General features: G+C 38.2%; 1 protein-coding gene and 1 non-coding gene across 3 annotated transcripts in view; both read right to left on the reverse strand.

Moving 5' to 3' along the window:
* Positions 1-2,997: 2,997 nt before the first annotated feature.
* On the reverse strand, positions 2,998-3,070 carry TRNAG-CCC (transfer RNA glycine (anticodon CCC)). Its single transcript has one exon. It is a non-coding gene; the product is annotated as a tRNA-Gly (tRNA).
* Positions 3,071-10,187: 7,117 nt separating this feature from the next.
* Positions 10,188-14,348, reverse strand: part of APOO (apolipoprotein O) — a 59,971-nt gene continuing 55,810 nt past the window's right edge. For both annotated transcript variants that reach the window (XM_020903060.2, XM_020903059.2), the window contains exon 8: positions 10,188-10,277. In XM_020903060.2, coding sequence (XP_020758719.2) covers positions 10,242-10,277 — 36 coding nt within the window. In that variant the 3' untranslated portion in view covers positions 10,188-10,241. The remainder of the gene's footprint in view (positions 10,278-14,348) is intronic.

Here is a 14,348-nt window from a genome sequence, read left to right on the forward strand (position 1 = left end):
ACTGCGAGGTTAATTGTCTTACTGCACAGAAGCCATGACATTCACTCAAGCTCTAATTTGAAATTTACTTAAGGAAACATTCAAACTTGGGGTCTAGTAATAGTCTGATTTTGTCATCACTTTAGTGAGATGAAGTTTATACTATCAATGAATTTTTTAAAGTATATTACAACAGTAGATATTGTATGTTACGTGTTTAAGATAAGAGATTTTTCTTTTTGGGTGTACAAAAGAATGTTTAATGCAGATTGTATTTAACAATTTAAAAAATCTAAATATCTACCAATAGGGGGAACGGACAAGTAAAATGTGGAATATTCATACAACGAGATGCTATTTAAAAAAGCAAAAAGATTTTTAAAGGACAGTGGTATATCTTACTATGCAAATGGGTATTAATTTTAATTTTTTTTCTATTTTTTTGGCCACATGCAGCATGCAGGATCTTCGCTTCCTCACTAGGGAATGAACCCATGCTCCTTGCAGAGGAAGCATGGTGTCTTAATTACTGGACTGTCAGGGAAGTTTCTAATTTCAAATTAAGTATATCTATTCATTAAAGCACAACCTGCAGGATCTCAACTGGTATTACTCTAAGCCAGACATTTAAATTCTTATTCATACTGAAAGTATTAAGACATTAAATCTTGTCTATATGCAATAACACATGTGCAATAACATTAAGGAATAAGCTAGAAGAATACAACAAGGGTGCCTCAAAAGCCCAACCCCAGGCTAACTCCTGCTGAACATACTGTGGAAGGTGTTCCAAGGAGAAATAGCGATCACACAGAGAGAGCACAAGTTAGGTCCTAATGCAGTAAAAGTAAAATCACTCATTCAATGTCCTGTTTTACCAGGCTTGTTTCCTCTGATTACTTGACTTCCTTCTTTAAAAAACAAATATCCTTGGGTGCTTCTTTGCACAAGACCAATATACAGAATCACTGCCTATAATGCAGTTAATCTGTATGGTATAAGGCTGTAATTATTCTGTAATTATTCTGATTGTTTTGTGTACTTGCTTTGTCTTTGCATCTGAATTGTAAACTGTATTTCTCCTCCTTAACAAAACAAAATATCTAGACCATGCACTCAGCTGATTCTTAATAAATCTAAAGAGGAATTTACAGGGATCGAAGGTCTTTACAGATAACTCAGTCCAATCTTCTCTGTTTTGGAAGTCAGAAACATAGGGAAGCACAGGGACACATACCCTCAGGTAGGTGACAATGAAACAAATCCAATGTCTATGGGTATCCTCAAAAGTTAAGGAAAGGAAACAATGGACTTCCTATTCTGGAAAACGTGCCCCACAGTGCATCACAGCCCCCTTTTTGATCAATGCTGCAATAGAGGGTTGCATTCCTGATGAAGGACTCAGAAAATGAATCACAGGTATCAACCACAAAATGCCATAAAGACAAAGACACACCATAACCTTCTCAAACTTTAAAAAATGGGGAGAAATGTATCACAATGCATTCATTACAGGAGGGGCCCCACTGGACATATGAAACCAAAATGTACAAAGTAAACATGAGACTTTTAATATTAACACCCTTCCTTTTCTTAGAATTTGTTTTTAAGTGTTTTCATTATTTTTCTTTATGTCAATGTTATGTAGGTACAGGGTTTCAAAAGCTGAACAGTTCACTAAGTCTGCTGTAAAAAAAAAAAAACAGAAGTCGTAATTGTCCGCCTCTCCCTACCCTTTCCTAGGGCACTAGTGCCATCTTAACAACCCCTTTCCTCTCATCTTCCTGGGGTTTCCAGAGAAAGTAATGTATGTGTTCAGACTCTATCATTACCTGAAAGCTGTTTTTTCATAATTTAGAAGAGCTATGGAAGACAAACGAGATGGTTGATCTTTAAAAGCTGCTATTTTCCCTGTAGTGAACAAAAGCATATAAAACCATTCCTCCAACCACACTCAAATTTGTAGCCACTAACAAAATCCCAGTACTGCACTAAATAAGCATATGACTTTACTTTTGAGTGTGAGTAGCCTTTGCATCCTATATTTTCCTCCATCTTTGCCTCTTGCCTTTTCTTCCACCTGTCTTGTACACTCCCAAGACAGGCCAGCACTGAAAGGACTCTTCAGTGTAGCTTCAGCGTGTATCTGAGAGGATGAAGAGTAAATCTGACTGGACTGACCCTGCCAGTGCTGAGTGTGAAGACTACTTCACAGGTGGGAGGGTTGGCAGGAAACACAGTCACTTCCTTCACTTTTTTTTTTTTTGCCTTCAAGAGTCACAACTAAAGACGAACGAAGCTGTAGAGCTGATTAAGAAGATAAAGGCTCTCAAATGTGAAATACAGGTGACTCAGCATTGAACAAAATGTGAACAAAATGTGAAACAGTGAAACACTTGTTTATGAAAACAAACTTTTCTCCTCCTGAGAAATTTGCTTGGCTATCATTTCATAAACATAAATAAGCCTGAACTTCGGTTATGTTTGGAGTTTGACCTAACCATACCCTTAGAACTATGTGCTGGCTAATTATTGACTTGAAATCTGAACCTATCAGAAGGGAAACAAAACATCAGACAGGAAGTGGACAAGGTGAATACCAAAATCTCAAGCGTTTCTTTCAGTGGTGAACAAAACATCATTGCAAATACTGACTTTTAAATTAAAATTAAACCTCGGATGAGGGTTCATTGCACAAATATACTGCTGGTCCCTCTGACAGTGCTTTTTCCATTAACTTAAAAATTCCATTAATGAATTAAAAAGTGCAAACTTAGACTCACAGTAAATCCATCAGCTCATTTAAATTATCATGAATAATACTGGTCACAAAGAAAAATGTCCCTCTAAACACCCAGTCTTTTTCAAAATGTAAGTGCAAAGTGTGTTCATCAAGACAGAAAAATGAGGAAAAATCTCTTATTTTTGTTGTTGAACTCAAATGTTCTTTTATTTTTAAAATATTTTTATTTATTTATTTGGCTGCACTGGGTCTTAGTTGTGGCATGTGGGATCTAGTTCCCTGACCAGGGATTGAACCCAGGCCCCCTGCATTGGGAGTGCAGAGTCTTAGCCACTGGACTACCAGGGAAGTCCCAGAATTTTATTTTTAAACTAATGAAAATCATTATTACTCATTACTTGGCCTCATTTTAACTGTCATTTTTGTTGTTGTTGTATAGCTACTAAGTTGTGTCCGACTCTGCAACCCCACAGACTGCAGCACGCCAGGCTCCTCTGTCCTCCACTATCTCCCAGAGTTTGCTCAAATTCATGTCCATTGAGTTGGTGATGCTATCTAACCATCTCATCCTCTGCCACCCCCTTCTCCTTTTGCCTTCAATCTTTCCCAGCATCAGGGTCTTTTCCAATGAGTCGGCTCTTGCATCAGGTGGCCAAAGTACTGGAGCTTCAGCATCAGTCCTTCCAGTGAATATTCAGGGTTGATTTCCTTTAGGATTGACTGGTTTGATCTTGTTGTCCAAGGGACTCTCAAGAGTCTTCTCCAGCATCACAATTCAAAAGCATCAATTCTTCAGTGCTCAGCCTTCTTTATGGTCCAACTCTCACATCCATACTCGACTACTGGAAAGACTATAGCTTTGACTATGTGGACCTTTGTTGGCAAAGTGACATGATGTCAGAGATTTGCCATTTAACCACAAGTTAAGTTGCATTTTTCTATTTTTATATGTGAACACAGGCATTATACATACATTTTGAATTTTCTTTGGGCCATTTAGATATAATGCCACTGATCCATTAGGGAATGCCACTGATCCATTTGCATCACGTGGGCCACCACTGGGCTGGAATCCAGCCCCGCACTTAGCACAAAAGCTGCTGACCCAGCGGCCCAGGCACCTGCTACTCCACAGCCCGGGTGGGTGGTCTCTCAGCTGGCCTCGATTCTTCTCCTACTATTACTGTAACTTTGTCCCAAGGTGTGACACAGGTGATAAGACTGATGAAGGCATCCTCTAGTATCACTAATCTCTTTTTTCCCCCCACTGAAACTGCTTTTAAATCTTGACTTTTGACACAGCAATCTTTCTCAGGACATATTATCACAGAACAGAGCATGCCACATTTATCTCTTCAGAGAAGCTTAGGTCACATGGTATGGTAAAGAAGCTTCCTCCAAAGCATTAAGGTTATCCAACAGAACTACCCTGACTAAGTTACAGATAAATTGCATTGAGAGTCAGTCTTGTGTGTTTTTTTTTTTTTTTTTTTTGGCCATACTGCACAGCATGTGGGATCTTAGTACCCTGAACAGGGATTGGACCTGCACCCGCTGCAGTAGAGGCATGAAGTCTTAACCACAAGAGTCAGTCTTATTATAAGAAAAAAAGGGTTATAAGAAACAGAATAAAAAGTGTAACTGTAAATAGAGAATATTAACTCAGGATAAAAAAAACAGAGTACAAATGCACTGAGGTAAGGAAATAAGCCAAAAAGGAAAGATACAAAATGGTACTCTGAAAAGTATAAAGTGAAGTTAAAGTGTTAGTCACTCAGTCATGTCCAACTCTTTGTGACCCCATGGACTATAGCCCACCAGGCTCCTCTGTCCATGGGATTCTCCAGGCAAGAATACTGGAGTGGGTTGCCATGCCCTCCTCCAGGGGATCTTCCTGACCCAGGGATTGAACCCATGTACTCTTACATCTCCTGCACTGGCAGGCAGGTTCTTTACCACTAGCACCACCTGGGAAGCCCACTATAAGAGTATTAAGAGCTAGGCAAATACAGCATATTATAATACGCAAATTTTATATACCCTATAGTTCAAAGTTCATGAAAGGCAGGTAAAAATTATTAAATACAAACAAAGGCAGCATTAAATCCAAACAACCATGAAAGGAAAAGATGATAGTATAAAAGCAACTGAGTTACCATGGGTGAGAGGTGATTCCCTTGTTATCCTAAATATGGACCAGAAACTACTAGGCACTGGCTCTATGAGACCTACTTCCATCCTCCACTCCTTGGAGGAGTTAATAAGTTTCAAAGTAATGTTTCAATGGGATCAAAGTGTTCAAAACGGAAGTAAATACCTTCCAGTTAGGAGGCACCGAAACACATTCTGATTGAAGATCTCCCAAGCACACTGTGGTAGGGGCCACCCCTTCATCTTCTCTATATCAAGAACAAGGAAACCTGTGGATTCTCTACTTTCTGGAGGTGATGTATGAAGCCAAGACAATGGGAAAATCCTGAAATAGTATGTTTATAATGAGACAATTTAGGCATAGCTTTAATATATTTGGTTGATTGATATGGTAAGACAAATGTATTTCAGTATAAAAGGAAATAAAAGATTTCTGGGTCACTTGGGGGATTATTCTAGAGACAAGTATGCTTTGGCTCATTAATCCAGTAGCAATGCTGGCACCATTCCTGGCATCTTGGTTCTATTGATTGTATTTAACATTAACATGTGCATGTTCCATTTGTGTATTGCTATCTTACCAGCTATCAGTTCTTGAAGATCAACAATTTAGGAATTAGCTTGATGCTGCAAGAATACAAAGGTGACTTGTAATTTTTAAGTCTGATTGAAATTTGGAAAGTCTCAATTCTCCTTCATATAGTTTCCCCCGCCATCCTTCCTGGCTGGCTGACAAGTCCAAAGAGACTCCTGCCATTCCCGCCAGCACTAGGAAGATGGAGTTCAACGAGCTGTGCATTAAGAGGTCACAAAGGCAAACACAAGGCCTACATACAGAGAACCAACACACACAACCACACACCATTCCTCCACCGGCAGAGGACAGAGATTACTGCATTACACGTCTCCCACTGGGAGTCAAGAACTGGAAGATCTATACACGCTGGGAGGCAATGGCACAAAACAAGGGGTCATGGTCATTGTTTTCTTTTGCATGTCTTCTCATTAGTCAGGCAAACTATTACTTACAAGTTTTGTTCCTTGGGCTGGCGATAGAAGCATGATGTATCAGCTTCAGAGCCACTCTTCTTTTTTTATTAAAAAAAAAAAAAAATGTTTGTTACCTAGTTTTGACCACACTGGGTCTTAGCTGTGGCATGCAAGCTCTTCATGGTGCTTGGGCTTCTCGCTAGTTGTGTTGAACAGGCTCAGGCTCCAGAGCGCATGGGCTCTATGGTTGTTGCTCACAGGCTGAGTTGCTCCACAACATGTGGGATCTTAGTTCCCTGACCAGGGATCGAACCTATGTCCCCTAGAGCCACTCTTCTTAATGCAACCTTTGGAGACTGCCAGCTGATGCTAAGAAGAGTGGGTGGTTTTCCTTAACACACACACACACATATAACATGCACACACATACCTGTACACTCAGACACATACCATATATACACACAGGGAAGGGACATCAGGTACACTTAAACTGTCACTCTAATAATATCAGGGAAAAAAAAGGACAATTTTTTTAACTTAGATCTTTAATTATGTACATAAATAGCAACATGAGAACGAAGGGTTCTAAGGCTTATACATTATCTCTAGGTGGAAGAATTTCAGATTAGTCCACTTGGAGTATGGCATCACCCAAGATAACAGAGAGACCTAGGATAGTTTTTCCAGAAGAATGCCAATTTACTACATTCAATACTGACTTCTCTGCCATTTTTCTGTAGAAATACTGGTTTACCATATGGAGTTTCCAATGTTTACCTATAATTAAAAGAAAAATAAAAACATAAATACAGTGTCCTCCCAGATAAAAACAGCTCTAAGAGTTTGCATTTTTAAAACTTCTCAGGTTTAAATAGAGAAAGTCACATCAAATACACATATTACCATTACATGACATCACAATGAGCTGGTGAAAACTGTAATTATTTCCATTTTATAAATGAGTACACTAAAAACCAGAAAGGATTTTCGTTTACCTTTTATTTCCAATACTATATGCAGATTCTTGACGGGCTGTGTATCTGAGATAAATTAACCAGATGGATGGGTGAATAAACTAAAAATAAATGCTTAAATGGTACAGCACACACTACATTCCTCCCCTTCTGAAAATCAAACAACCATATTTCCATCCGTCTGCTGGGGGAGAGCGTGATGATATCACAGCTAGCACTACAGACACCTTTCCTCACATGACCCCATCATTCTTTTCTGGAATGAAACACAAATCAAATCCAAAGGTACAGCAAAGACAAGCCAACTCTCCTTCAGATTGCCTTTCTCCTAATATGTAATGAATCTACTTAGCAATTAGAGATTTACAAAAATTTTAGAGGCCAGTGACTACTTCCTTGATCTTTTAAAATAAAACTAAACATTTTTAAACATGTAAACTACTAGTTTACCTTTTCTATCTCAGTTTATTAATATGTTTTGAACTTCTCTAAGAATTCAATAGATTTACTGCATTGTTAAAAAAAAACAAAAACTTCAAACTACCAACAATCTATATCAATAATGTTTTAATAGATCATGGCAGTCCATACTAGGAAATTATTAAGCAGCTAAAGGAGGAATAAGTACCAACAGGGAAAGATGTACACAATATATTCAGTGACCAAAAAAAAGCAATTTATTGTCTAAAATAGATAACTAATGAGAACCTACTGTATAGCACAGGGAACTCTACTCAATGCTCTGTGGTGACCTCCAGGCAAGAATACTGGAGTGGGTTGCCATTCCCTTCTCCAGGAGATCTTGGCCCTGACCCAGGGATCGAACCTGGGTCTCCTGCACTGCAAGCAGATTCTTTACCATCTGGGCTACCAGGGAAGCCCTGTCATTGATAGCTGATTCACTATGCTGTACAGCAGAAACTAAGGCAACACTGGAGAGCAACTATACTCCAGTAACAATTAATTTCAAAAAAGCAAGTTAATTCATTCAGCATAACTAAACATAGCAGTGTCTACAAAGTATTCTTACCAAAAAATTGAACCTAAATCTGATTAAGCCTTCAAATCCAACAGTCAGTTTATGGGAAATGCAGAGAGGACAGGAACCAAGAGATAAAACAGAATGACACTAAATGGATACACTCAAGCCACTGCCAGAACATGGGAAATTTCTAAAAGACGAATAAGCCCAGTTTTTCAACAAATAAATGGTAAGAGAAAAAGGAGGGAGAAGGAACTATTACAGCTTAAGAGGGACTTAAGATATCTGAAAACATAGTTTATATCTTTGTAAAAAAAAAAATGAAAGAGACTTAAGAGACTCATCAGTCAAATGCAATGGGCAGATCTTGTTATGATCTTGACTCAAACAACCAAAACAACTGTAAAAAGTTATTAATGAGATGATCAGGGGAATCTGCATACTCAATATTAAATGGTATTAAGGAATTAGTGTTAATTTCTCTAGGTGTGATAATAAAATTGCAATACGTGCCTGCATGGAGCTTTCGGTGTACTTGCAAAACAGTACAAGGAATATGATCTCTTTCTATCAAAAACCCAAAAGCACATTTGGATGTGTGTGTGTGTGTGTGCGTGTGTTACACATAGAGAAAAAAGTATGGAATAATATACCAAACTATTAATAGGAATTACCTCTGGGAAAGGAATGGAAGACAAAACAAGCTTTCAAAACATTTATCTAAAAACAATTCTTTACAGCAAATATGCATCATTTTTATAATTAAAAACTACATTTCCAATAAACAACTTAAAAAATGAAATCAAGGTTGTATATACAATAAGCTGAACTCTGGCACAGAACATTTTTGAAAAAATGAAAGGAATATGTACACAGCTTCCCTATATTCTGTGACTCATTGTCCCTAGAGAGAAATATAATCATATCCAGTGTCAAGTCTCTGACAAACATGTGTGACTTCTTGGCTGCTTACCCACTAGTCACCCAGATACACATCTGGCCCTACTCCCCAAAGATGCCAATTCTGGGGTGGGGCTTAAGCCTCTGCTTTTCAACAATCTCCCAGGTAATCTGTATCACAAAATGTGAGAAATGCTGACTTAGGGTTTCTATGTGAAGGGCTAGGATGTGAAAGAGGATCTGAATTTATTTTCTGTGACCGTTAAAGCAAGATCAGACCACTGTGTAGGAGTTATAAGGAGACATATTTTTGTTTAGTAAAAGAAACAGCTTCCTAAAAATTAGAACTGCCCAAAGATGGCTGCCCTGTGGGGTGCTTTTCCTATCAGTGGAGGTAAAAAATGGGAACACACGGGGCCACAGAGAATTTTGCTTGAGGCTGGGGGTTATACCAAATACTTCTTTTCAAATTCTAAGATTATATGACTCTCTGGGTCTCCAAAAATATGGGGACAACGTGAGAAAGAAAAACCTCAAACCCAGACCTTTCATGAGTTTTAAATAGTAGCCATGACTTACAATAAATGTAACACTGATTTTTTTAAAACAAATTTCTATTATAAAAGAAAATTCATATTCATTGAAAAAATTTAAAAATACATAAAGGTATATAGAAGAAAAAGTATAAAAATCATCTATAATCCTACTATCTGAAGATACATACTTAAATTTTTTTTTGTATTTTCTGGTAATTATCCTCTCTAAAAATGTATTATACTAGTTTCTTTTTTTCATTTGATAATTGTGCATATGTGTGTGTGCTAAGTTGATTCAGTCATGTCCAACTCTTTGCAACCCTATGGACTGTAGCCCCCAGGCTCCTCTGTCCATGGGATTTCCAGGCAAGAATATTGGAGTGGGTTGCCCATTTCCTCCTCCAGGGGATCTTCCCAACCCAGGGACTGAACCCATGTCTCCTGCATCTCCTGCATTGGCAGGTGGATTCTTTACCACTGAGCCACCTGGGAAGCCCAGTCTCAAGTTACTCAATCTTTAAAGAAAGAAAATTACACCTGTGAATTCCCTATGTCACTTATTCTATATAATCTTGAGCGTCTCTACCAAAGTCATGCATTCAGCAAATGTTTATTGAATGATTATTAGGTGAATACAAGTGTGCTGACTATAGTGAAATGCTGTCTGAAAAAAGTAAGCTTAAGAAATGATTGTCTGAAATAGGTTTGTAGACAAATCCAACTGTCGAGTTCTAGCTTGTCTAAAAAACCCAGGTACTTCTCAGGAACAAACACAATTAAAGAAGTCATAGCACTTAAGCCTAGAAATTAAAGATGAAATGAAATATCATCCTGGCCCTTATGTTTCCACCACACAAAGTTTAAACAGCTATAATTAATTTAATTAATTAAAGACAAGTCATTTCAATTGGTGCTAATAATGCTAAAAATAACCACAAAGTTTTTTTGTTCTTTACCTGATTAAAATGGACAGAGCATAGAGTATTCTAGTTATTTCCAGGTGAGTTCTTCACATTTCCTGACTTGTAAAACAGAAAGTAAGAATATTAATGCAGTTTGAAAAGAAATAGTAAAACTTCTAAAGAAACAGTGCACTGTTTCAAAGTGCACATCTTCACTATTTATTATCTGATGCAAAGTGACCCATGTCTCCAGAAACTAAAGGAATTACTAGGGCTCCCTGAGGGCCCTGTTGTAGAAACTGACTCAGGCCCAGAGGAGAGGAGGAAATAAAACTCCATTAATCCTCACTACACAGATTTGGCCAACAGCTGATTGGATAAAACATCCAATCAACAGTGAAAAGATTTCTTCACTACTTCATGTTATTGTCCTTGTTAAAGAAGGTTACTGAATCACTTTGCTATATACCTGAAACTAACACAATATTGCAAATCAACTAAACTGCAATAAAATTTAGAGAAAAAAAAGAACAGTCACTATGATATATGAACATTAAAAAAAAAGGGTTTACACATATGGTAATACTTCCTGTAGGTACTCTACTCTGTATATCATTCACTGTAGGGGTCAAATCACAAAACATGTTTATTCTGAAAGAGGTTATAATCAGACCACACCCATCCCGCCTGGCTGTCATCTGAGAACATATAATTAGGTCATGTCATCCATGAGAAGTGATGAAGGAAAGGTTCTAGAGGGAAAAATTCACGGGCTACATGTTTAAGACCTTACTTTCTTTCCCATATGTTCTTAAGACTGTAATTCTGAAAACACATTAATAAGACCTGATGTACATCAAGGAACTGAGCTCCCATGAGTGGCAATCTGAAAAACACTAGGCTGCATTTGGGTGAAAATAGGGCTGTGATTCTGTGGGCGACTTGGTGCAGGTTCTCCTAGTGGCCTTCTCTCAGAGTTACCCATGAGTGAAGGAGGGGGAAAGTGAAAAAGCTGGAACAAACGCCTAACCCTATAATTTCAGAGCATGGTTTCTAGCATTACTTCTATTTCTAAGCAATGTCAGGCTTACTGTATGGGCTAAGAACCTGTCTCTAAGCACAGTGATCATACATTCTGCTTTGCTCAAGTTATCCATACTGGTTTATACCTGCTGTTTCAGTATAATTAATATGTGTCCCCTTTCACTCTCAAGGGTATCCTGTTTTGGATGACAAATTATATGACCACTGTATCTACAGACCACAACCACTTGATGATGGAGTTCTAGCAAATAAAGCAAGATGTATTGCTTGGTGGATCATCATACAATATCCAGGTCCACTTGCTGCTCTGAATCTACAGGACTCAGTGCCTATGTGCCTTACTCTATTCCTCCAGAGCCTCTTTCTCACACTGTCACGCACACACCAGAGGCCTTCTTGCTGTCGCTCTTCCAACTTGCCAAGCTCCTTCCTGGGATAAGACCTTTGCAAAACAAATCCCTTGACCTAGACTGGTCACTCCCAATTTCTGCCTGGCTAAATGCTACTGATCCTTTAGATCAAGGCTTTCCTCTGTCCTCTGCCCTTCTGTTCAGATGAGAATCTTTATTCACATTCATAGCACCCATGCACTTCCTGATTTGTGGAATTCTTTCATTCATGTTTGAATCCTTCACTAATATATGTTTCACAAGGGCACAACATCCCTAGCACCTCTTAGCACAGAGCATTCAAACATTTGTTGAATAAACAAATGGAATGAGGCAGAACCTAGAAATCTGATGAGTGTTTAAAAAAAAGTTTGGGCATGTAATTAATGAAGAGATAAAAACAAGCTTATGAAGATAAGTGAGATAACCATGTCCAACAACTGGGTGTGCCATAAAAATCATGTGGTTCTCTACCTAGTTAAATGTATTTCATGTCTGAATTACCTTAACATAATGCTTGCCAAGTACTTTTAGTGATATCTTATATATTCTACTATGGGTATTTGCCAGAAACTCGATCTCAAAAATATAAACTGCTAAGTTCATAAGCTTTTAAATCTTTTGGACATTAAAAAACTGAGCACATAAAAACATTCTTCTGGTTGAAGAAAACAACTCTGTTTCTAGGAAATTTTTCTTGTTTGATTATGTATTACTTATAGTATAATAAAACATGACAGTCAAATATCTCACTAATGAAATAGTGAGCCCATCCACGCTATTACGAATCAGATTTCTCTTGGCAGAAATCATCATGATTTCAGCAAAAACAATATTCTGACTTCAAAAGACAGTTTGTGACTTAGCACAAGCCAGAAATCAATCTTTTTTTGCATCTCCAGACAGTTTTATTTAAAATATTTTACAATGCAACCATTTTCCTTATAATCTAATTTTAATACATATTGGGTTTCACTGTTCTTTTTAAGTGAGTAATGCATTTTAACCCAACACATCAAAAAATATTATACTATTATTGCAACATGTAATCAATATAACATCAATCAATATTAAAATCCTGAGATAGTTTACAATCTTTTTAATTTAGACCATGTCTTCTAAATTTGGTGTGAATTTGCCCTTATAGCACACGTCAGTGCAGATCAGCTACACTTCATGTAGTCCATAGCTGGTGTCTGCCATATTTGCAAAGGGCTACAGCAATTAATCAAAATATTTATTTCTAATTAATATGAATTACCATATGAAGGGGCATTTGAAGCTAAACCTTTAAGGTATATTAACCCACTGAAATGTCTGAGACCTTCACTAGCTGAATCATTTTGATCAATTACTTAACTTCTCCAAAATGCAGTTTCCTCAGTTATAACATGGGGATAATAATAGCTGGCTTAAAACTCAATGTTCAAAAAACTAAGATCATGGCATCTGGTCCATCATTTCATGGCAAATAGATGGGGAAACAGTGGCAGACTTTATTTTCTTGGGCTCCAAAATCACTGCAGAGAGTGACTGAAGCCATGAAATTAAAAGGATGCTTGCTTCTTGGAAGAAAAGCTATAACAAACCTAGAGAGCATATTAAAAAGCAGAGACATCACTTTGCTAACAAAGGTCCATATAATCAAAGTTATGGTTTTTCCAGAAATCATGTATGGATGTGAGAGTTGGACCATAAAGAAGGCTGAGTGCCAAAGAATTGATGCTTTTGAACTGTGGTGCTGGAGAAGACTTTTGATCACCTTGGCCAGCAAGGTGATCAAACCAGTTCAATCCTAAAGGAAATCAATCCTGAATACTCATTGCAAAGATGGATGCTGAAGCCAAAGCTCCAATATGTTGGCCACCTGATGCAAAAGCTGACTCATTGGAAAAGACTCCAATGCTGGGAAAGATTGAAGGCTAAAGGAGAAGGAGATGACAGAGGATGAGATCGTTAGATGGCATCACTAATTCAATGGACATGAGTTTGAGCAAACTCTGGGAGATGGTGAAGGACAGGGAAGCCTGGCATGCTGCAGTCCATTGGGTCACAAAGAGTCGGACATGACTGAGTGACTGAACAACAAATAATAGAACCTGCTTCACAGACTCTTCCTGAGCAAAGAGTTTAACACCGAGGGCCAAGCTCCCAGCAAGTACTCCATAAATGTCACATATCCTATGTGGTAGGTCACTTAACTTTTTAAATGAGGAAATAGAAGGTAAGGAAAAATGACCTGTCAAAACCCCAATGAAATTCCAGTTCACTGGATGTGGTAGGCAGAATAAAGGCCCCCCAGAGGTGTTTGCATCCTAATCCTGGAAACTGTGACTATGCTACTGTACATGGCAAAGGAGAATTACAGTGGCACTGGAGTTAAGGTTGCAAACCAGCTGACCTTACGATAGGGAGATTATCTTGGATTATCTGGGTTGGCCCAATTGAATCACATGGGTTCCTATAGCGTAAGAGAACAGAAGACAGGGTCAAAAAAATAGGATGTGAACAGGGCTCATCTGCAGAAGCTGGTTTTGAAGACGGAGGAAGAGAGCTGGGAGACAAGGAATGCTGCAGCCTCTAGAGGCTGGGAACTGCCCTCAGCTGACAGCCAGCAAAGCAGACCTTGGTCCTATAACCGCCAAGAAACTGAATTCTGTCAACAACCTGAATGAGCAGGAAGTGGATTCTCCCCTGGAACCTCCAGAAAGGAATGCAATCCTGCTGACAACTTGATTTAGCACTGGACATCCAACCT

This window comes from Odocoileus virginianus, unplaced genomic scaffold (genome assembly GCF_023699985.2).
Source record: "Odocoileus virginianus isolate 20LAN1187 ecotype Illinois unplaced genomic scaffold, Ovbor_1.2 Unplaced_Scaffold_4, whole genome shotgun sequence".
Taxonomy (NCBI): Eukaryota; Metazoa; Chordata; class Mammalia; order Artiodactyla; family Cervidae; genus Odocoileus; species Odocoileus virginianus.